At 42.6% G+C, this 25,887-nt stretch overlaps 1 protein-coding gene across 1 annotated transcript; it reads right to left on the minus strand.

The window, feature by feature from the left end:
- Window positions 1-1,372: 1,372 nt before the first annotated feature.
- On the minus strand, window positions 1,373-24,422 carry LOC148340919 (putative ribonuclease ZC3H12C). The gene is made up of 7 exons (XM_088291791.1): window positions 24,250-24,422; window positions 23,859-23,945; window positions 7,001-7,842; window positions 6,777-6,916; window positions 6,475-6,709; window positions 4,192-4,298; window positions 1,373-4,115 (listed from the first exon to the last, which is right to left on the minus strand). The coding sequence occupies exons 3-7, from the start codon at window positions 7,780-7,782 to the stop codon at window positions 2,608-2,610; spliced, it is 2,772 nt and encodes a 923-aa protein (XP_088147917.1). The 5' UTR covers window positions 7,783-7,842; window positions 23,859-23,945; window positions 24,250-24,422; the 3' UTR covers window positions 1,373-2,607.
- Between the last annotated feature and the right edge of the window lie 1,465 nt (window positions 24,423-25,887).

Raw genomic sequence — 25,887 nt, forward strand, 5'->3', positions numbered from 1 at the left:
CCCTCATATTACCATAATTTATGACACCACGGCTAGACAAATAATATACAGAAACACACATATACAGTACTGAGTGAGTGTTGGACAACCTAGCTTCTCTTGAAAGGTCCGTCGTGAAAATGGCCTCGCAAGTGTATCTACAATTAAATCCACACTTTTCCCTCCTTTGGTCACTATGGTTTAAAAAAAAAAAAAAAAGCTAAAATATATTTTACATTTTCGAATGTTCGCCAGTTATGACTTCCGGGTGTGTTGATTCCGCAGAGTGCTGCCCCCTCACGAGTGAGGATGCAATAATAAAACGCATTCATCACCTTCAGTGTAAGGCCAGCGAAAAGGCTCACTGTAACCAACTCGTGATCTGATTGGCTATCGCAACTGTCTATCAACTCTGAAAGCTCTTTGAATTTGACAGAACAGATGCCTGCACGATTGTATCTGAAGGCCTCGGACGAATAGTGCATGCTACTGGTATTGTGAAATCTGCCTGGCAACACAAGCTAGCTGAATTCTGATTGGGTAAAAACTCTCACCTAAAAATACAACATTAGGATATATGACATCAATGTGAAGAATATGATCGTGTTTTTCTTGATTATGTTAGGCCAGCAGATAAGGCCTTGACCCCCACCACTGCAATTACTTTAGTATCAATCTATCGATTAATCTCTTTTGACTATCTCCACTGTTTTTAGGCACACCAGCCACATCACTACCAAGTGAGAATGTTTTCCAAAGCTTAATTGCTGAAAAAAAGAATCATTGTATCACCAAAACACTGAGGAAATCATTTTAATAAAAATGTACATAGAAAAATAATCTTAAGAACTCTCTGCCTCAAAGTAGACGTACTAAATACGCAACATCAGTTCACAATCACGACACTTCCACTCTAATTTCAACATTGACGCATGTTCATAATTATTGACTGCATATTTTAAACTTAGATTGAAATATAAATAGGCTAATGCAAAATAACATGCAATACAAACATAACTAAACAAAATTGCAAATCGGTTGCCTGCAGTGCAATTTTGTAATATCCAGCAGGTGTCTTATTGAGCTACAGAATGACACAGTACCAACAGACTATCAATACAGTTTTCCCAATGTGCTACAATGCTTCATGAGGACTCATCTACCCATCACTCCTGAAAGCCTATTCGGCAAACTACTGAAATGCTCTCTCACGCACGACGGAAACCATTTCACACATCATACTGTAACAAACTGAAATATGCATTTAGCTAAAAATGTGACTGCTTCGGTCTTGTATGTAAAATTGCAATCCCCAAACTTGAACTCCACAGAGCATGCATTTTACCTGTTTACTGAAGGGAGCAACACTAAAACAAACTTAAAGACACTGTGATGAAAGCCTGGACAATGATATTTTACTGAAATTTACACTACAAAGATATACAGATTTAAAACTAAGAATTTTAAAAAATAATTTTATTTCATAGTTGTACCATTTAATGAACAATCACAGCTACAGTTACAACAGTAAAATCATTACAGAGTTGTTGGAGTGAACTTTCAATTCTGCTGAGTCGTCTCAAATACACATGCATAAATCAAAAGGCGCGGAAACATGCACAACAGTTAGCTGAACATAGTTCAGAGTATCGGATGTGTCGTAAGCACGATGCCATGAAGAGGCATTACTTTGGGCCCACGCCCGGGTGCCACACTGACACACGGTGCCAGTAGGCCCGAGTGAAGGCGCTTCTTTGTTACACACATTTTGGGATGTGCTTCTTTTTAACAGCATCCCGGGTCATGTACACAGGCTGCAAAGAAAGCAGCTTTTGTTCTCAACACTACCCACTGGTCAAGAAACACTGTGTGTGCCCACTCCACAAAGCTGAACTTCCACATTTCTTTCAACAGAGATGCTGGAGAAAAAAAGCAGTCTTGAACCAAAAACCCCAAAAGCAGCTAACACACCTACACAAAGTAGGCCCCAAACTGCCTTTGTCCACAGGATATTTCCACAGTAGTACATGAGCTGGAACATATTTACTACATTAAAAGTGAGCTAAGTTAAAATACTGAATTACATCGGTGACTCAGTTCCTGATACAATTTGTATCAAACATGGCTCATTGGGGATTGCGCTGGAATCTGCTACAGATGACTAATTAAATATATTTACATAACACATTTCTACATGCGAGAGTCTGTCTGTAGCAGGTTCCAGTCAACCCAACAGAAAGGGCCACACAGATCTACAGTATATAAATAAGTGTGTTTGTGTGGTGTTTTCTATATTTAGTTGTATACATATATACGCGTGGATATACAAAGAGAGAGCGCGATATGAGAAAAAGATGTCCCTTACTAAAACTAAGGTACACACCACAGGATCGCCCATCTCCATGTGGCCCAAAACACGAGTGTCATCTCCAATAAGATGACGAACTGTCATCAGCACACAAAAAAGCCCCAACAACACGTACAGATGAATTATGGTGTGCAAAGTTGATGTAATTTATGGCACAAAATCAGCAATGTTCACTGATTTAGTCTTCAAAGTAGGTTATCCGCATTATTTTGCTGTTGGTCACGCATTGTGGAAAATACCTAAGTGCTGATTCACTTGCATCAGTAGCCCATCTGAGCTTTCTCCGCCAGTATGGCGGCTGCGAGCTGCTGGGGGTCGGTGACATGGGGGCTCCTGGCCATCACCCTACTCACCAACTCAGAGGGGAAGATGTTGCACAGGTTGACGTATGCTTTCTCCCTCGCGTCCCCATACTGGCTATGCCCAGGGGACTCTGGAAGCTGCGAGTTATAAGAGGTTGAGGCAAGGTGGGGTGGGAGAGGAGATTGGGCAGAAGGTAGTGGGTGACTTAAATAGTGTGATGGAGCAGAGTGGTGCGAGAGATGAGACAAGTGGCGTGCCGTGTAGCCATCTTGTGCCCACTGAGGCGAGTGCCATGATGCTTGGCATGTGTCTGACAGGCTCTGATAGGCACTGGGCCCGTACCGAGGCGGCTCCCTGTAGTACGTATCCCAAGGAGGCAACGCTTTCATTCGGTGGTGATGTTGGGATATACAAAGATGCTCATAAAGATGAGATTCTGATGCGCTCTCTGCTCTGGTAGGAGCCACGTGGCGGCCAACAGGAGAGCCAGGGGTATTAGACGCGGCCAGTGTGTGGTAGTCGGCTGGGCAGCTAGAGCGTGTAGCGAGTGGCTGGTGCTGGAAATGAAGGGGTAGTGCGTAGAGAGGCCGCTTTGGGCCACTTTCAGGAAGCTGACTGTGATCCCAGCTTTGGCCCGATGCTGTGCTTGTACCATAGCCGTGTGCTCCTGAGTTCGTCATTTTACTGTGTGGGACATTCCCATATTCGGCCATATGAAGGCTGCACAGTTCGTGGCTTCCGGCAGCTTGCCGGAAATGTGGCCGACTGTGGGGGGTGGCGTAATGGCTGGCGTCGTCAACGAAGCTTTCCTGGCAAACGTGACATGGCCGCTCGCTGTACGAGTCGCAGCTACTACCACAACTCGCACTGCTTTCACTGCCACATTCAGAGCCGGCAGATCCCATGGAACCGAGCCTTAGGTCGCCGTCATGGAGAAAGCGACTGTCTGAACTCTGTCTCGATGAGATGCGCAGGTTGCTGTAGGCGTGCGCCACTGAGTAGTAGCTCAAGTCTGGGGACTCACAGTGTGGGTAGAGGTCGTGACAGGGGGCTGGAGGGACACAATGAGGGGTGCCTGATCGCGATCGTTGGTCCAGGTGAGTGGTGGGGGGCTGGCCCGCAGGAGCTGCGGACATGCTGGCACTCCCGCTGCAATTACCAAGGGTGCCAGATACGGTGGTCCTCTGGCTTTCTGGCCTCTCTTTTGCTGCCAGTTTCTCCTCTGCATCGCTGTATGAAAGAGCTCGGACACCAGGGTCGGACTGGCGTTTTGTCACACCTTTCTTTGCCTCGATGCAGCCCGCCGGAACGCTGTGGCTCTTCACCAGCCCGGCGTCACCCTGGTTCTTGCTGGCAACACAAGTCTTGGCACTGGCCCGCAGCTCATCGGCCACAGCGCGTTGCGGCTGAGCGCCTCTCTCTGGGTGGTAGTACTTACACTTGTGGCCATAAGTGCACTTCTTTCCTAAATATGGAGGCATACGTGAGGTCAATAAATCGGGTTCTTAAATGATGTGGACATTATCCCTCTGTGTTCTCACCATACGGACAAGGTTGTTTTTTCTGCTCGGGCATTACAGGTCTTTTCCTTAAGAAGTTGTCCAAGCTGGGACCGTGTCGGCCGAGTGGATCGTCTGGTGGCATGAATCTGACAGACGGACAGGGAAGATTAGAAGAAACAATAGCATACTATTTCTGAGTTGGTTGTGGGCAAGGCTGTGTTGTGAAGCACAAAGTGCCTAATTTACTAACATGCCAAATAGCGGCCACAAGACAACACATGTTCACTCACTCTAAGTTCCAGCAGCACACAGAGCAACACGGCCAAATATGATTGAACTGTCACACAGTGTGCTGGGTTCGGCAATTATTTTTCATGAATGGCTGACCATCGGCAACTACATTTGCTGCATTATGAAATTAGAATCCGAGATGTCACAGATGTAAATGGTCTGCCTATTACTTTATTAAATTTGGAGTTTTGTATCTTGGCCATCTTTCTGACCACAATCAAAGCTATAGCAGGCAGAATGTTAGTTCTTCAACCACTACAGCGCTCTCTGAGCTACTGCCTCTGGCAGCTGCTTCCTTTATAGTGGTTTGATTGATAACCTCACAAATTATGTCAATGCTGCACTGCTAAACATAGATGGGCACTTTACCCAAATATGCTGGTCCGTCCTCCGTCCGCGACCTGGGCACCCTTCTTTCCTTACACTTTCATAATTATTCTTAAAAATAATCGCCCTGTGTCGCCATCTGTCTTCGTCCTTTTAGCGCCTCTGTCCTTGCATTTAACACACTGTCCCCCGTATTAGTTTGTGTCTTGTTCACCTGTTCCTTGTTGTCTAGTCCATTTGTATTTAGTTTGTTTTCTTAGTTTTTTTCGGCTCATTGTCAAATCTAACTGTCGTATTTTGCCGCTTTAGTGATTGAGTGATGAAAGTCAAGATGGTTTCCTAGAGTTTGTTGAGCTACTTTAATTCTTCTTGTATTGGACTTGTTCATTTAGTGTTTTTAGATTTTGACGTGCTTTGCCTTTTTTTTTCCCTTTAGTCTCTGGGCACCAGGTGGTGCCCCTTGGGGAGTATTGTAGTGACGTATCTCAACGTATCAGTTTCTACGCAGTTGCTGCGGTCCTTTTCTGCGCCGTTCTTTTATTATGTCATAAAGGCTTGATGCTTTAGAGTATCTAATACCGACCTACTCAGTGACATATTGTCAGTACGTCAAGCTTTCTTCGAATGAGAATGTCATCTTTCTTTCATGTCTTTAGTCCAGCCCTGCTTGTTTATCCTTGTAATTTTTGTATAGAAAGACTTTTACATCGCCACTTTCGTCCGCTGTCTGCATCTGGGTCCAAATTCCTCATGTGTAAGAAAAAGATCAATTCAAATAAAAAATAAGATACAGGCTTTACCAGTACTGCTGAGAGGTGGAGCGATGATGTGAAAAAGCTTTTTGTGTAAGCGTTCACATTACATTGTAAATGTGACCTCGGGCTGTCTTGTGTGTGAACATATGCATCCCCAAAGTGACCCGGATGCGCAGATGAAGAGACAATGTCACTTGCGACGTAGTACGGAAGTAAATGTGGTCTCCCGTGCTGGGGCATTTCTACATCGATTTGGTAGGAGGTAGAAATTCAATATTTAGGGAGTGCTAATGATGAGGCTAGGATTTTCAATCTCATTTTATGGCAACATCACTAAAGATGCCGTCATTGCTGTCCATAAAAAAAGTGAACCGATCTACGTGGTTGAATGTCACTTTCACCATAAATGTCCACTTTATGCTTCATGTTTCAAGTGGGATTAAATTAAAGTCAGTACTGTTATGCAAAACAACATTGTCGATTCAATCTCCTAAAATCATGGATGAAACTCAACCATTAAATTGAAATAGCATAACTCGAGGACCTCCCGTAATCAAAATCTAACTTACTACAGAGGATTGTACAAGACACGTTCTCTGATTGTGCAATCAGAAGACAAAAAGTCAAATTCACATACAGTGCAGTGTTTATCCAAAAGATGGCTTCACAGAAAAGGTTTTCGCCCCAAATTCAGGATTTCAACAAACATGCACTAAAATGTCAAAATAATGATCAGAACAGTATTACTAGACACCCGGTAATACAGTTTATCAGCCCCCCCCCAGAAAAAGTTGATTTGTGGGATCTTGCATGTGTGAATATTCACTTTGATTGTTACTGTTTGCAATTTCAAATTGAAAAGTACATAAGATTGCATAGAATATTCCTTGTCCACAAAATTGTTGGATTTAATTGTGTATGATTCCAACCCCTGAGCCCGCACACCTACTTGTCATTGACAAAGGAGTACATGAGTAGTCGCTCGTCGATGAACTTTTTCCATTCAGGTTTCTCATTAGCGAGGTCTCTGTAGTTGTCATTTGACACGATGATGCCGTCCGACTCGTAAGCTAGCTTGACAATAAAGCGGTCATCGTAGCAGACCACACGCCGACCTTGGACACGGCGTGAAGGAGTGAACACAAGGATCTTCTCCTTCTCCAGACGCCGCAGGATCTCTTGGTCTACAGAGAAAGAGAGACAGTGAGACATCAGCTCCATTGAATCTTCTGTCCAGACTTGAAAACAGACCTGTTATTGGGGCGTCTGGCCGAGACTGCTCCTTCCGCCATGCTGGAACAAAAACTGTGACATCATGGTGGCCGCGTTCTAAAAACCAGTCAACAGCTAGCTGGATGCCCTGGCAAGAGAACACCTCCTTGTTGCCGTGGCTACAGGACAGAGGCATCATATGAATTTGAAGAGTCTGCCCCAAAAAGTCCAGACTAATCACTTAGGCCACAAAGCCTTCTCACCTCATAGCTACATTACTGCCGTCCACCACGACAGGCCGCAGGTTTTCCTGGTCACACACGTAGTCTGGCGGGCATGGTGAGTCCAATGCCGGAGCTGCCGGAAAATCGGAGGAACTGTAAGAGGAACAAGAGGATGACGACGAAGTGGAAGCAGACGACCCGACTGGTTGCTCGCCATCTGAAGTGCCCCGTTTGACCAGCTCTCCCAGTATGTCGTTGATCAAAGTGCATGGCCCCAGCTTGGAGAGTACCAGCCGCACCGTCTCCTCGGAGTAGCCCAATTTGAGCGCAAAATCCAGTTTGGCCTGATACTGCTCGTCGACAAAAGTCGATGCCTGCTCAGATTTGAGGGGGGGTTCCTGAGACACGGGTGGGTGCTGGAGCAGGGCAGGGATGTCTCGTCGGCCCTCTGATGAAAGTTGGGCTGGCGGCTCTGGTGGTCCTTCGGTCCCCAAGTCCACACACTGGGTCCGACAGAGCGGCTGATGGCTGCTTTTGCAGTGAGTTGAGCCGCCTTCTCCTCTACTTGGGTTGAGGTCACCAGTAAGCGCAGGAGTGAGAGATGCCTGTGACTCGCCCTCTTTGTCGGAACAGGTACCTTCTTCTGCCACGGCTGCAAGGGGGGTAGCATTGGTACTGGGGTCACTCTCCCCCTGCTCCTCCATGGCAGGAGGTCCGTCGGTGCTGCCAGCCTGCCGCTCGGCCCCTGCTACGTGGAGATACTCAAGCTCCAGCTCAAAGATGCGGCTAGCTCCTGCCTCCGCATGATTCTTCTGGCCCATGGAGCTTTCTCAGACATCCGGTCGATTGCAATCACCTCACAATCCTGGAGTCATCTATGCCTGAAGAAGAAGAACTGGTGATGTTGACAGGCTAAGAACTACACTTTCAGAGTATAATTAACTTTGAAGCTACGGTTTCATTTGTTCAGGAAAAAAAGAATGTGCTTGACACAAACAGAACTTCACTTGATACCTGGCAATAACGTGATTCATGTCATCTTACCACTTTATGTTTGTACACCATCAAAACAGAGTAAGGTGTTTGGGCTGGGGTGTTTATGAGTTATCAGTGATGTTCTGATGAAATGATGAAATCATAATACTGTAGTAGAAGTAGAGCTAAAAGCCGTCAAAAACACTACAGCGAATGTCCTCATTACAGTGCGGGTGAACTAGAGCTGCAGCAAGACTGTCTGCAAGCCAAATCGACGGCCAAAAACTGCATATGGGGAGTACTCAGAGTGCCACACATTTTCCCGCAAAATTTAGTAAAGTTGTGAAATGTTTGCATATAAAAGATGGCAAAACTGCACAATAATGAAATAAAGTTAACCAAATTTCCAAATGTTGAACACAAAACATTTGATCACTGAAATTAAAGAATTTTCAGTAAAATAAACATATAAATTCCACATAATAGCCAAATCCGAAATTTGGCTTGATAATCGATAAGATAAGAGAAGAACTCGCCTCCCACTCGCAAATTCAGCCCTTGATAATAAAAGGGAACATTCAGCCAGGAACAAGCTCAGTTTATGTATTCTTTTATCAGGAAAATTGTATTAGCTTGCATTTTCTATTTGATCTCATTATTTTGGAGAAACAAGTGAATAAATAATTCATTAAGAAATAAATCATTGAAAACAGCTCCCTAAAAATAAGGGATATGGCCATGCTTCCTCTTCTCCCTCCATTTCTTGTTGGGAGTCACATGAGGAATCACTCACAATTTGTTCATTCAATGTCATTGTAAGTACATCGCTAATAAAGTAAAAAATAACGGGGACCGACCGGCCCCAAAATGTAAACGTAAGCCACCAGGATACATAAACACAATGAGTTCTGAGAGCCATATTTAAGGTTAATTCTTCATTGTTATATATATTACAATTTCACTCAGAAGCATTAGCCTGTTATACTTTTTTTTTCACCAAGGCCCACGAGTACGCAGCCCCTTAGGGGGTATGGAAGAAAAAAAAAACTTCGTTCCCTCGCAAAGTTTTTATTTCAAGGGAATGTTTATTTATTTATTTATTTTTAATGCCCGTTTATGTACTTCCGGGTCAGGTTGGCTACCCTTGCCTCAGATGCGTGGGTGTTCGAGAGACGACTGTACGTTGAAGGCGGCAATAATCATGGAGGATGGCTTGGAACGTTTCTTGCGGTCAAGACATGTCCCTCACGGTGACATTATAGGCATGAAAAGCGACAAGGTACATACAATTCACTCTAACTTAATAATACCAGTATTGGTCCCTACTGTTAATTTTCTGTTTTGCGTAATACTAGCGTGCAAACTGTTTACCTTTTGAGTGGCAAGAAAAGCATTTCATAAATGTGCTTAATTATTATTTTGTAGTATTACTGCTACTGGTAAGAGTAACAGAGGTAAAAATGCAGCGAGAAATGAACTGGGGGAGGGGTGAAGCTGGCATTTCTATCTAGCTGCACTGTTAATGCTCTTATAGTAGAGAAGATATTTAACACAAATAAAAAACTACGTTACAAAAATAGTAAATGTGCTGCCACTTCCAGATGTTTAATATTGAATACATGTAATTGTGACTGCTGTGTGCCATTACTCATGTGAATGTATACAAAATAAGTTATTAAGTAAGTAAACATTGCAAGTATTTATTCTCATATTTTATATTTGCAGGTTGACATGGCAGTCATTTCCCTTTTGACTGACGAGCAATTGGGCAAATATATCACTTCCTACGGTGATCGAGTAGCTGTACGATACAATACAACTTTATTTATTTATACAGCGCATTTCACAACAGCTGTCTGCAGAAATCATATTTCACATCCAGGATTCGAGGACAACCCCCTAAACGCTGCACAACTTCCATGTAGTAACCGCCAATCAACTACGGGTCACTACTTGGTGTGTAAGCATTGAGTCAGATTATTTTCCTACAAAAAACATCAATAGCACCATTGATACAAAAAGGGCCTCAGTTTATCATATGAGTCCAGGTGCCAAATAAAGTTCACCCTTGAGAGAAGTAACTTCGTCGTCTGCCTTCAGGACACTCCTCTCGCGTCCAACTTTTTCAGCACCAGGCGAACATCCTCTTTCCTGACTCATGTTTTCTGCATTTACTGTGCACCCATCGGTATCTGTCCGGAGTGCTGCAATTGACCGCTAGTAAAGTCAACCAGGACTGCCATTTCAGAGAACATTTTACGAAGAAATAGTCCTTTTTGTTTAGCACTCGCTTCAGATGTCTTTCACTTATTTGAAAACCATGCTTAATATAAAGAACCGCTTGTATGTCTCTGTATTTTAAGCCAATTTCAAAGTCAAATTTAATTAAACTCGCCCACGGGTGAACACGATCCATCTTTGCTGCGTTTGTTTACACGGAAGATGACCCGGTAGTACAAGAACGCGCATTAAAAAATAAACCAATAAATAAACATTGACTCGAAAAAAAACAACTTTGCGTTTCCTCGCAAATCTTTGCGAGGGGACGGAAACTTTGCGAGGGAACGCAAATATACACCAACACCACTCAATCAAAAATGACGAGTCCAATGGGGCCACGCTCGACTGTGGAGTCGGCCTCCTCGCTACTTTGGTGTTGTGGATTGTTCAATCTGTTCATCCATAATTAAATTTTCTGCATATCCACAGCAGTGTCGTGCATGGTCATGCTGTTTAAAAAGTCCTACTTTTCATCAAGGCATGACAATCAGTGTAGTCGTGAAGCTCACTATCCGACATTGATGCTGCCAAAGCAGCTCAGGCTAAATGCACATGCCACTCTGACGCGGAACGTTCTAATAGTTCATTAGTCGATGTGGTGTTTATCTGAAATCGACGCCCACTCGCACAGTGATGCAGACGGCTCCAAGCGGTGGTGGTTGGAAACATACACGACAGCGCAGAGCCTCATGTGTGGATGGTAAGAAGCTGTTCTGCTAACCTCATCTGTCTAGCAACCGGAAGTTCATTGTTACCTTTCGCGTGCTTTTACTTTTTGTTAGCCATGGGGGAAAGTTTCCATGATTGCATGCTTTCAGGCAGCTGCCGGCCGCCTCCAGAGACTTAACAAAACTTTAGCGTAGTTGAATGTCCAAATTACAGCCAGTCGGGTTTCGTGTGCGCTCCATCCTGTGTGAGTGGAGAAGTGATCGGCACAGTATTTTTGATTAAGTGGCGGTGATCACAAGAGCTCATGTTTGATGTCAGTAAATTGATAATATTATATATATATTATACACTATTATACTTTCACAGGTTGAAGTGGACAAGAGTAGTAATGTATATTTGAATTTTGGTGGTGTTTGGTCACCATTTTAGACAACAGAACTGACAAACCAAGCAATATTCCAATGCTGCATGCTGTGACATATCCAGCTGAGACAGAAAAACAACATGCCAAGTTTCAAGAGGGGCGTGCCAATTTGTAGTAAATCTCATTGAAAAAAAAAGCCCTTAAATCACTAGAGTTTTTTTTTGAGGGGGGGGCATTTCAGTATGAATTACAATACAATACAATGCAATAAAGGGCTTTCGGGTTCTGATTCTATATAAGTGCCAATGTTTAACTGGATCAAGTGTCCCTTTGATGTCCTGATTGCCTATTTTCACTAGCATGGTCTGCGTGAATGTGGGCCCACTGGCTGCTACACTGCTGAAACTTAAACGTTCATAAAACAGAAAGTTACAGGCAAAAAAATATTAAATATTAAAAAAAAAAATATTCATTCACCGGAGACAAATAAGAGACAAAAAAAGAGAAAGCATGTCCCTGAAAAGGCCATGAGGATAAAACAGAGGAACAAGCTGAGAGGGGATTAGGGGAAGGGCGACAGCGTGCATTTCATAAAAAAAAAAATTTTTTTAAATGGGGCTACTTGCAACATGACCAAGCCACTGTTGCTAAGTTACAGCTGTTGAGAAGCCCCCGCCCCCTCCCCCATTTACACAAAGCCCGCTCAAACCGCCCAGACAGGGGCATGTGTTCAGACTGTGTGTAGGGGGTGAAGGGAGGGGCTTGCAGGGCATCTTATAGTCAACCACCATCACTACACAGAAGACAACAACAGTTCATTAATTACACCAGCACAAGCTCATGAGAGCCAAAAAATAACAATGCGCAGTTTTAAATTAAACTCTGAGAGTTATACAATATCACAGTGGATGGCCTGAGAATCACCATCAATATTGCTCTCAACACTTTCCATTTTGCGTTCTCACGAAAAACTCCAAATATTGTAAACTTGTCTTATGATGATGAGCAACTTTATTCTGAATCCTCTCTACATCAAACTCACTGTGCATGTGTACCTCATGTACAGTACAGTATTCCAAATACTGACCTGATAGGTACCCAACACAAAGAAGGGGGGATAATTTTCTCATGCTATTATTATTTAAAGGTTTGACGTACAAAACACTAGACATAAAAAATAAATAAATAAATAAATAAATAAAAAAGCTTTTGTTGTTTTCGTTTTTGCAGTTAAATTGACCCATGTACACTTTTGGAGCAGTAAAGAAACAAATCCAAGAGGAGGATTAAGCATAGCACAATTAAATATTTTTTCATGTAAATTCAAGTAAATCCTAAATAAATGTAATCCTGCTGTCTGAGCTGCTGAAGTTCCACTCCAATAACCGCCAACATCAACTTGTGTCAACAGAACTGACTAGCATTGTGCAATGCAGCGCTGTTGCATCTTTCAAACTTGAGCCGGCCCCCTCCCTTCCAGCACAATTAATACAGTAAGCAACATACCATTGGTGCTTAGGAGCTCTGGGGTTGGCGGTTGAGACTGTGAGGGTTGGGGAGGGGCTGGTGGTGCTCTAGGGGTGTCATCGGGACAGACAGGGACATCTGGCACAGTCCATCACAGTGAGGTAGCCCAGCTATGGCGCTACTACAGGACACTAGGCTTTGCCAACTGACACGAACTCTCCACAGCCAAATGAATGAGTGCGCGCACAGACACACATACAGACACGCAATGTGCACACACACACACGCACACAAACAAAGCCTTTTTCATACAGGCTATATTTGCACTGCATTTAATTCGTATTTTCTGCTCTTCAGAGAAACAATTGGAATTTGTGTCATGACAACAGAGAAAAAACAGACATGGAATCGTATCAGGCCTCTTCTAATTGTGGACAGAAATCAGACGCATGTCTGACATCTGAGTGTAGTATAAACGTACAGATCGGAAATACCCCAACAATGCTATCTCAACATCATCGCAATGCACAGATTCGCGACATTTATATCACACCTGCGTCTGACTAAACAACACAAATAAAGAGAAAGCACAACTTTATAGTTTTAACATTAGTGGCATGTGAGTGAAGATGTGTACTACTCTGTAGTCATCTTCATTTGAAACAATGCTGGAAGAGTCAACTGAGGCCAACTAAACGCTATGTAACGTTTAATTAGAGTTTTATTGTTAGCGGAGTTATTTACATACAATTTGGGCTTTCGCACAAGCAAAGTGTTGCATGTTTACTGTGAAAGCAAAGAAAGTAATCTGATATTCTGTGGATCACTTGAAATGTATATGAGAACAATGTAAAAAATAATAACGATAATAATCTGACATAGGTATGAGTGTTTTACTTTGGTCAACTTTGCTTTATCTAGTCCAAGATTCATTACTTTACATCTCCAAGTAGCATGAAGAACATCACATCAGTGCCACTATCACTCTCTGAAACACAAACCCTCACACAGAAAGGAAGCATGTCTGTGCATTAAAATCACCTTGTAGACCTACATGTATTGCCGTAATATTTGCTCATACTCACATGGTCATCAGTGCATCAACAAACAATGTTGGAAAAAAACGCTCATCGAGTTTCCACATGTTTGGATTCTTAAATAGAAATCTGCAGGTGAAAGTGAAGAAAAACTCAGAATGAAACTGTTGCAGATCTGTGTTCCCCCTACAAATGCACGTTGGACAGTGAGAAGCAGGACAGATGGAGGAACAATGTCGGCCATTCCCTTGTTGCAAGCGCCTGCATTTCCACCAATCACAGAGAGGCTGTCACAATGAGGCGCGGAGACAACGGCGGGAGGAGTCGGAGAACTGCGACACCCGGTTTCCCTATGGCACGCGTAGTCAATGCATGCACAAACACACACACACACGCACACGCGCACACCCGCACACACAAACATCTGAATGAGTGTCCCCTGTGTGGCCAATGAATCAACGAAGGGTGGGCAGGCGACTGCACAATAGAAGCACACAATGGGAGGCCGGCGAGGGCAGCTGTAGGGTGAGGGATGGTGCTATTACGGCCCGGGGCAGCAGTGGTGAACACCTGGCTAAAGACCGCCACCGTCTCTGTCCTCTTTGTTTCAGCCTGGAACAAGGGTGGGGGTGTGTGGTGCGGATCAAGTAGAAACAGAGGAGACGTGGCCTTTAAGAGAACGCAAGAGTAAAACGAAGTGTGGCCCAGCTCAAAGGGATAAAAGGCGAGCGTGTGTGAGCAAGTGTGGAAGGGGGGGGGGGGCTGCATGGGTTGCGGACTTCACAAAGTTTTATGTGAGGCGCCAGCCTTCTCCTTATTGTGTCGGCACACTTCAGGCAGATGACAAGGAAGAAGAGGCCACAATTACTAATTTAAAAATGACCTGCCCCCACAGTTACTAGACTTTGAAATCTGCCATTGTCGAACAAGTGTATTATCATGTCAAAACCAAACAGTAAGCAGCACTGCAGATGAGCAGACGCCAAAATTAGTTACCAGCATTGGCACATCCTCAAATGTTGGCCTAAGTTGTCCAGGTGGTGCCAGAGGTATTTGTGTTGAGGAATGTCATTGACCACACTAATCGCCATATCGCTTTATGGGGAGGAGTACACGAGAGGTGTGAATAAGTTGCATTCCTGTATGTGCAAGTCATAAGTAAGTATCAAGTTGTAAACTTCACCTCTCAAGCAAGTCCCACGTCACTGAGAGGACAAAAAATGTACTGCTACACAGTGTCGTAAATTCTAAGTTCATCTCATTCCAGGACAACACTTTGGCGACGAAGATGTACCTTCGTTTTGCTCCCCTCCCCTCGTTTCTCGCACTTCCCGGTGAGCCGCCAGTGCCGTAGTCCCACTGCTATGATTTTTTTTTTTTTACCACATATCTGCCGAGTGATGAGACTGTGTCGTATTGTTGGCCGGCCACTTCACTGCTCCATAGAGTATTATAATACGGTGGATTACCTTTTTTCACATGGATTAAGTATTAGTATCCCTTAACGGTTTACCATTGCCCCCATATTTAAAGAAGAAATCTAGAATTGATCTGAATGCAAACATAAGTAATGAACTTTCCGTTATTGCATGAATGAATGCAATCATGAATCAAATCAATCATTAATCAAAATCATTGCTTTAATGGCATAGGAAGCAAACATTATTGTTGAGAAGAAATTTGCTTACTAACCACAGTTAGGATTTCATGAACTAAAATGCACACATATACCAATCTTGCACACACACTCATTAAAACACAAGCTGCAAATGAAAAGCAACTTTCTGCATTGTGAAGAATTAAGAGACTTTTTTACATATGATTTGAATGAATCAAACATTCATAGTATGCAAAATGGTGTCAGCCATCTGTAAACAATGTGATCACAGATTGACTGTTCGCCGGTGAATCCGTGCATGAGATCAAAGACTATGAGAGTAGTAGACAAAAAAAGCAAAGCTATTGCGAAGAAAATGGCATTAGCTAGTAAATTAAGATCAGCAATAAGATGTTTTTTACTTCGCTTTATTCCTGCTTGATTGAGTATGATGGGATGATGAAACGAGAAGGTTCTTAGAATAGAAAAACAATATATTGTGAGAAAGTCTGTGGATGGCATGATGAAGGATGAATGAATGCAAGCACGGCCAACCCAGGCCTCACTGAGGTGTGTCACTGTGGCCACCCCACAAAAAATTCTGGCTATGCCCCTGCGATTTTTTACATTTTTTTTTTTGCACTGGGCAACGGGCGACCTATTCGATGACTGTCTCTTCAGGTTGCTTGATGTGCTGGCCAGTCACAACCTCACAATGGAACAAAGTGTATCTTTGCGATGCCTGATTTTGAGTTTGTGGAATCTCGCCTGACTGCGAGTCCACTCCACTCAATTGTTGACGATGTATTGTGTCTACCAGGGCGCTCATGTCCTGCGCAGCTGTCCTTCTTCCTGGGGATGACAGCCTTCTACTTGCGCTCTCTCCCAAACTACTTCGATACTACTACATGCCCTGGTGAAGCAGGACACCCCTTGGTGCTGAACGCCAGCAAGCACGTATACATATATGCTCTCACAGCCTTGTTAGCGTTGACTGGGACGGGGCCCAGGACCGTTGTATATGTGGACTGATAGACTACAAGCATATAATTTCAATACTCAGTTCACAGAAGGGAGGGACAATGTGGTGACGGACTTGCACTCCCATGTCAACCCCAGTTCTGCATCGGACACCAATCATGACACCTTGGAACAGGGTCTGATGCTCATGCTGCTCAGACCCCTGCAAGCTGTCAGCTCACTACAAGAACTTCCCTCCACGACCGAGATTCCCACGTTGCCGTCGTGTGGAGGCTTGAGCGGCTCCCTGGAGTGCAGCCAGCACTCTGGGGGCCTGACTAAGAGGAATCTTACCCTGGAGGTCGAACCAAGCGTTAAAAAACTTGCTCTCGACTACACACCTCAAAAATGGAATTGGCTTTCAGGGATAAGACAGGAGGTGTGAAAACCACACGAAACTACTACTACAACTACAAGAACTTCAGGCAGTGTCCGCAAAAGACACTACTCTTACTGAGCTCCACACCTTCATTCATGAAAGCTGACCCGCAAAGGTGTCGGAGGAACTTACACCCTTTCAGCAGGTTAATGGTGAGCTTATATGTTTAAATGATGTTTGCATAGCTAGTACTGTGGTCCCATACACTTTGATGCCCTGCATCCTGACTATGATTCAGGAGGGACACTTGACGGGTGCATTGTGAGGGTGAAGCAATGTTGCAGGGGCCTGGTCTGGTGGCCAGGTATTACTAGTGATGTGGAAGCCATGGTCAAACACTGTACACCATGCCTCACGAGTGGCAAAACTGCCAGAACCACACCGCCCCACTCAACGCCAGCGATTCCTCCTGGTGGCGTACAACCTCCACTCCAAGTGGCCTGAAGTGCTGCCTGCTGTGTCGGTCACAACCAAAGTCGGGACGGACTTCCTGCCCTCCCTTTTTGCACGTTGAGGTGCGCCTGATGTTATCATGACAGATAACAGGCCTCAGTTCATCTCAGCAGACTTTGCAGCTTTCACGGAAGAGAAGGTAATAAAACATCAGAACTAGGGTTGCACAATATTTGGAATACAAGTGAGATGTGATGTTGACTATAGTGATATCAATATTGCAATATTTAACATCCCCTAAGGAAAATGTAAATAAAATTGTCATTATCTAATAAAAGAAGTATATTTTTATGTGGCAAAATAATCAAGCTCAATGTGTTCTACAGCTAATTAATTGTAATTCCTCAAGATAATGTCCAACTTTTGGATGGCAATGAGCCCAGTAGTTAACATTTGACGAGTACAATTCAGATAAATACATACAATTCCATAAGAAAATGATTGCCATTATCGCAATATCAATATTTGTTTCCATATATCGTGGACCCCTAAACAGAACCACCTTGTATCACCCGTAGGGCAACAACAAAGTGGAGAGGTTTAACCAAACTCTCAAAAATGGACAGAGCATACCTGGCTGATGGCCTTCCCTTCTCTTCTGAAGGACTTTGTTGCACGACAGATCAATGCCACAACTGGAGCTTCGCCAGCTCTCCTCATGCTGGGACGTGGATTGCAGCTTCCCCTTGTGCCAGCATAGGCACCCTCCCTGGCCAGCAGGGTGGCAGATAAGCAGCAGCGTATAAAACAGCGGTTTGATGAGAAGCACCAGGTGAAGCAACCCACCCTTACTGAGTCAGATTGAGTCCGTATTCGCTGGCCCAGCTGCTCACACAAATTAACCTCATTCTGAACAGCTCCAGGATAGACTACTGCCCAACTAGGACTGGCCACCTTTCTTCTGGCCGATGGATCACGTTGGCATGCCAGGCACCTCAAGAGAGTGTCATTGCCGTCACCCTGGAGTCGAGGGGCTCTAGCAGATCTGGACCACTTAGATAACGCCTATGATTTTGCATATCCGGGAATACCGGGAAGGCATCTACAAAAATAAACTGAACCAGCTGTGCCAAAGGAACCAGGGTGAAGAAAGGCCGACCCAGACACGTTTGAGCAGGACCAACCTTACCTTTTTGAAGCATTATTTTTATTTTAAGATTTTTGCCCGTGCTCGTGGGTGAATGTAGCATATGGCCATAAGGCTTTCTGCCACACAATGTTACATACAGCAGTGTTGCAATTTTACGCAAAATGTATGTCAGGTGAACATGTACACTTGTTACAACAGTTGCAATAAAGACAGTTGGCACACAAGGCCTCATACTCACATTCCAGGACACTGACTCAGCCTGATCTTTCAAGACCCAAATAATATTGGGTTCTGGGAGAATATTGGCACCAAACCTTGAAATAAAAGACATTCTCTTCTTTCATCAGAAAAAAACGTATGTTCTAGCTTTTTCTGTTCTTTAGTAATCAGCAGGACAAGATGCATTGGATTCACAAAGAATGACAAGCTTGGTTTCTAACGAAATAGTGACGCATCACGAGCTTTCTGTGAAAAGAAACATGTCAAGTAGAACAATGACTGATGACATTTTTTGCTTTAGTGTGAAATGTACTGTGAGCGACGCTGACTCAGCACATCATAGTTTGTGTCATCTGAAGCAGGATTCAGAAAACGTGAGTTGGGATTAGACCGTTGTGAAAAAGCTTTGTTTTGTTCTATTGATGATGTGCTGTCAGTGTTTTTGTTTTTTTTTGGGGGGGTGGGTCACACAGCGTAGGTGATTCACTACACAAACTGCGTACCTGTTCTCACAATTGTGTCCACACTTTCTACTCTATACCACGACACATACACGGTTTGTACCATACATACGCATATTCACTTTGACTGTGAGGTGCCTAAATTTCTCCATGATGGTATTTCTCTTTCTCACAATTGATGTTACAAGATGAGATTTACAGTCTAATCTTTATCTTCTATTCAAAATCTGTGCGGAAATCCAAAGGGATGCAACACCACCATCAATAAGAATCGGTTGACCAATTGGTGGTTTACAAATGGTTTACAAAGCTGGGCAAGACCCTTTTACACATGTCCTCGCAAGTGTATCTGCAATTAAATCCACAACCCCCCCCTCCCTTCGGCCATTGTGGTTTAAAAATGTAAGAATATATTTTACATTTTTTAACGGTCGCCAGTTACGATTTACGGGTATGTTGATTCCGCATAGTGCAGCCCCCTCACGAGTGCGTATCCAATCACAAAACGCGTTCATCACATTCAGCTTAAGGCCAGCGAGAAGGTTCACTGTAACCGATTCATGATCTGATTGGCTATTGCAACTCTGAAAGCTCATTGATTTTGACAGAACAGATGCCCACACAATTGTATCTGAAGGCCTCGGACGAATAGTGCGTACTACTTCAATTGTGAAACCTGCCTGGCAACACGAGCTCGCTGTATTCTGATTGGATAAAAACTCTCGCTAAAAATTCAAAATACAACACTAGGATATAATATGACATCAATGTGGAAAATATCATGATTTCTTCATTATGTCAGGCCAGCAGAGAAAGGCCTTGAAGGCCTTGACAGCCCACCAGTGACCTGTACAATTCACGTCTGTTGTACTTTATTTGACATAGGGCTGGGACGATAATTCAATATTAATATGTATTGCGATAGTCGATGATAGAAAATGCCTACGGTAAAATGGTCGATAGAAAAAAAAATGAAAACACATTCCACAACGAGGTATTGAGTGTGTTGTCGGCAAACAAACGTGAAGAAGAGTAATTTAAACCAACAAAGAAGAAGCAGCTAAACAAACGAAGAAAAAACTTTTCCAACCAACGAAGACAACGCAGTGAAACTAACGGCGCGGGCGTGCGTCATATAAAGAACGAGAGTTGCGTAACTCCGTTCAAATAAATGACCAGTCGACTCTGTACAATACGATGGATGATATCATGCCCATTGACCCAATTAAACACCTCCGGATAGTAAAGGAGTTCCCTGCCTCGAATGTGCTAGAGTGAGTATTAGCCATGTCTGACACTCGGCATTCCACTCATAAATCAAAACAAGGTAGTAAAATACGAATGGATTATGGCAATAATGAGCCCGCTAAAAAGATAAAGTAGTCCAAAGGTGGTTGGTCAACGCTAACGCATGCGGCGTAGGAGAGTATTCGTTCACTACACACTATGGACATATTGAATGAAGGCTAATGTATTAACAATACTGTTGTGGAGTAGCAGCTTATGCAAATGGACATTTATGCAACGGTGGACATTGCACATTACACTAAACTACACTACAATGTACACAAAATTGTTAAAGGTTAAAAAAAATAAAAATAAAAAAAAGAAGTAAATAATGAAATGTTTTTCAGCTATATTGCCAAGCCCTACAAAGCACATTATGTTGAAAAGGAGTTTTAATTAATATTTATACTGAACAGTTGTTCAACAATTTCATAGTTGTGTTAACTTCAAGTCTTAATATTAAGTTTTATATCATTGGTGCCCTGTGAAAAACATGTCATATTTTGCCTTTTTTTTCCATGTTAATGTGATGCATGTAACTTTGGAAACCTCATTAATATAAAAACAATTTTAAAAAATGGACAGTGAAAACATTGTTAATAAAAATTACCTAATTTCAACAATTTCCCCCCATGGGTAGAACAGGAAAAAAAAATAATTCAATATATATTGAAATCAACCAATATTAAATACTTATTTTGTGATATACTTTTCAGCCCAGCCCTAATTTGAAACACATTAAAAAGCCAAACAGATTTCAAAAGAACTCAAATCCACATCCTACACTATTTTAGATCATTTTCTGCTTATACAACTGGAAATGTTCAACATATACTACTACACGCATATGTTATCCCTCACCTCCATAACATGGATTGTTTATGAGCATATTGATGAACTACAGTGAACATATAACGACAATGTTGGAAAGAATAATGACTCTGCACCTCCATATCATTTACGAGGCATACATGTGAAAGCTTTTCTCTAGAATTCTACTCCGGAAGACGTTCTACAAAATGCACGTCTGTGAAGGATAGTTTTGGCAAGTCCTGTTAACACTTCATATTTAAGAACATGACTTTTCAAAACCAGAAAAGACTGGGCCGCTTTTTATTTTTTTGGCACAGGAGATTATGAGTAAAGAACCCATAAACCAGTAAAGAAAAGCATGCAGGCTTAAATTGTTCACTGCTGGTTGGGTTGTTCATGGGAACCAGGTTAGTCGTAGGAGAATAGCATTTTCAAAGTCAAATACACATCCATCCACCAATATCCAAGTATACACATCGCCAATTCAAGTGGCTTCCACATGAAGCTACATTGGAACCTCGATTTAACAGACCCACAAACAACAGACTCCGGATTTAACGGACAGAAATTAGTGTCCAGTCCACACAAAACACCCATTTGCTTTTCCATTAGCCCAGTTTTACATCGAGACGGCTTTGCTTGACCCCAAGTGACCACTTTTACATTAGACCTATTCGGGCCCGAGTGGTTACAATCAAACAGCTTTTCTGAACCATCGCGGAAATGATTGACAGACAGCGGTGCAGCAAGACACTCCACTGCACATGCCCATGTCCTGATTTGACATGAGCAAGATACACAAACCTAATGTTGTTTCACAACAACAATGAACCATAATTCCCATTTCATATGTACTAATGGATTAAATATTGACGCTTGTGGTAAACGTTTTTGCAAACGAATGCACCACATTCACTTGAATGCGCGGTCTCCAGCCGCAGAGCAGAGACTCACTGTTCCCCATGACTGACAGTCGTGTCCCCCGCCTCAGGGATGGCAGCTTTTGGTGGCTGCCAGTGGGCTGTGGACACCAAAGAGTGAAGACCACAACCCGTTCAATCGAAGAGGCGGCCCATTGAACGAGACCGAGCTCTCTATTCAGTATAATTGAGCGCTGGCAGCGAGTTTTATGTGCCGCTCGTATAATCACTATCAGACTTCTTCATCTGTGGTACATAAGAAACTGCAAACATGGCTCAATATTGAAATGTTATAGCAGAATCCTACACGGAGTGTGCACCGTGCAGGACAGGCTTGCAGTTCAGTTCATTTGATTCCGCCTCCAGCCGGCCGAGCGCCTGTTGTAATGGAAAAGCAGGAAAGGCTGCGTGGTGTTGTGCAGGGCAAGAGGAGTGGTGGAGTGTGGTGCTGTTTGGGGCAAATGTAAATGTGGCAATAGTCTATTAGTTCCAGAATTGGCCACAGTGCCAGTAAGCAGCACTGTGGCAGAATCAACAGACAGACCTCCATGGTGGCCATGCTGGCAGGGGCATATTTCCCATCAAAGTTAATGGAAAACTTTGACATTTGTTAAGATCGCCGTCCACAGGCAACTTATAAAGAGCATGTCGTATTTACCCATTTGTATCTCTGGCTGTCGTTTACTGAAGTGAGTCCTGATCATGTAGTCTGTGTACTGTACAAGTCTTTCGAACATGCAGTTTTTTGTTCAACATACAGTTGTTTTTTTTTTGTAAAGCCCTTAGCTATGGCATCCAATTGGCACGGCGGAGAAAAAAAAGAAAGCACACTAACATCGAGGCTCAACCGACCAGTTGCACGCCATCAACCCCCACCAAGCACTAGCGAGGCAAGTTTGAATAAACTTTAAAACTTTTCAAACATTTTCAAGTTTTTTTTTTTCCATTACATTCTTTAAAATAATTTTGCACTATATTGGGCCATGATAAATGTATTAAACAATTTTGTACTCTGTTGGGTGTTGGCCACAAAACAATGTACTTCAATTGAATGGACAATGGACTCAAACTGATGAACCCTTTCACCAATTATTTTGTTAATTTGAGGTTCCACTGTATTTTAAAAAGAATTGCCCTATTTTCATGCAACGTGCAAGTCTAACAGTGCACAATGAAAAAAGAGTAGACCAAAGAGCACAGAGCATGTTTTGGGGATCTAATTTCTAATCGTAGAAAACATATTTATTATTTCTTGTTTTGCATTTCATTATATTTGATCTTTATTTAAAGGGGAAATCAACCCAATTTGTTTCTTCACAATAATATGTTACATGTGCGCCTACTAGTCTAAACACAGCCTTCTAATTAATATTATAACATCTGAAAATGACATCAAAGTTGCTCAAGGCTAAGATAACCACAAATCACGGCTCACGTTTTCTGAAGATTGAGCGGTGATTGGTCCTTACCTGAGCCCTGAGCAACCGTCAAGTCTTTGGAAAAAACGTGTAATAAAAGAAATTATCGTGCAACTTGTTTTGGTTTCAACAGCCTTTGAACGTACATTGAAGTGGACTGTTTTTGCTCATTGTGTGACGCTGCAAACCCGAACCAATTCCAATCAACTGACAAAACAGAGCCTTTTTAGTTTATGGACGACTGGATGGATGGCAGGATGGATGGAATGTGTGACCAAACTCATGTGTTTCTCAGTTATTATTTTTATACTTTGCACCGTTTGTCCATAAGGCTATATGTCCCCTATGATTATTTTTCAAACTCACAGTTGATAAATGTTTGAGGATTATTTTTGCAATTGTTTTTGGTGGATATCTCTATAAGAAGTGGTGGGATTGGAATACACACCACGGGGGATGGTGAGACAGCTGCAGACACTCCCTCTATACTCCCAAATTGATCAGATCTTCCGGGGCACCGGCAGGCTCGCAGATGCTGCAAAGCATGAGACAGTGCAGGCTCACGATCACCAATAACAACAAACAAAAAGTGGGAAACAAACAAAGAAACAAACACACAAAACAAGAAAAATAAACAGACAGAGTTGAAACACATTTTAATGCTTTCCAAAACCGATGCAAGATCTGCCTGTTGAGGAGCAAAGGTGCTGCTTGTTGGCAACGCGCAGTTTCCGTGCACGACAGCACCAAATCAAACCGTCACGACCTCGCTGCAGCTTTCCCACAAGACGGATTGACGACGCTTTAGCATGCTAGTAAAGCTACAAACGCCTACTTACACGGTAGGTGACCGCTGTTGAGTCCTTGGCCAAGGGTCTCCATATAAAAGCAACAAATGTCGCTGTCACATTGTGGCGACGCACAAAACGTAGGGCTGGTTTTGGAGCGTGACCCAACCTTGTGAATCAAGTTGACAGCAGGAACGACACGACACCACTAAAATCGAAGGATTCTTTCAAAATAAAGCCTGATTCTTCCTCCCAATATTCAAATAATTGTGAATCGTGTTTTCATAACACAATTAGCACTGTAGGTCAGTGTCCTTTTTCAAATGTTAACACAATTTGAACTATTATTTTTCCGAAACCGGAAAGGACGCTTGACTAGAGAGGTTGAGCGCCTGGAAACCCAATAAGCGGTTTGAAACGTACACCGCGCCACTTTGCCCAAAAAAAGAGCGTACACGTAAACTTCACAGCCCATTCTAATCTAAATGGGTGAAATATCCAAATCTTTAATATTTACACCGTGGAATGCGATGAGAACAGAAAAGCATTAGTTCTATGGGAAATTTAAATCATGACCGCGAAGGTCTGGATTCAGAATCACACTCAAAATAAAAGTTAAAAAAAATCATATCACTAGCTAATCCAATTAATGTGGAAATTCCAAATGTGCTATGGCATTGTATCCAAGTCCTACGTCTGCGTGTATGTGATACTGATTAGGGTGACCAAATGATACACAACAAGGCCAATCTAACTATAATAATAATAATAATAATAATAATAATAATAATAATAATAATAGTAAAGTAGAGCTGCACGAATTGTAAAAGCATGCAATACGGGTTTTGCATGCTGCAATATCAATGTGATTGCGCCATTTAACAAATTGCATCATTGTTATCAGATGAGCGCCTTTCGCACGTAGTCAGCTGGGATAGGCTCCAGGACCCTCCCGCGACCCTGTACAGGATAAGCGGTGTGGATAATGATATGACACATGACATTATCGAATGAAGGAAATATTTCTTGATGGAAAATATCAATCTAATTAAGTTCTTCAGTGTTAGTAGTCCGCCTAGATATTAATGTTGTCCTGCTGGATGGCAATGCGCATTTAAGGTTGCATTGGACTGGCACCTTTAATAGACATTAAAATATATACGAGCGAGTTTTGCATACTTTTTTGCACATACCTTTAATGTGTATCGTGACTTTCCTTAGTGCGAACCGGAATAGTATACATATATATACATAAGGTATATATAATATAATATATATATATATATATATATATATATATATATATATATATATATATATATATATTAGTGCTGCCAAGTGATTAATTTTTTAACTAATTATTCATTAAAAAAAATCCATGATTAATTGTGATTAATCACATTTTTCAACTATTATTTTTTGCGACGCTTATAACAGATATTTACTTGAATAATATCTTGGAATTGATGCAAAATCACCAAATATGAAGTATATTTAATTCAAAGACTGTTCTAATAGCTTTCTTGGATTCTTGAATACGATCTAAATGGAGACATCTTTGCAGACATTTATTTTTGAGACAATTCTCAAAACTGCCCACAAGCGCCACACTCCAGTAGTGTTGGTTTGCAAGGCCAAGTGGTAACTTAAACACAGTGTTTTGTTCTGAGGCGTGCTAAAGACAGCTAA

The sequence above is a fragment of the Idiotropiscis lumnitzeri genome, chromosome 3 (assembly GCF_059441095.1).
Source record: "Idiotropiscis lumnitzeri isolate Australia: NSW breed Sydney's pygmy pipehorse chromosome 3, RoL_Ilum_1.0, whole genome shotgun sequence".
Lineage (NCBI taxonomy): Eukaryota > Metazoa > Chordata > Actinopteri > Syngnathiformes > Syngnathidae > Idiotropiscis > Idiotropiscis lumnitzeri.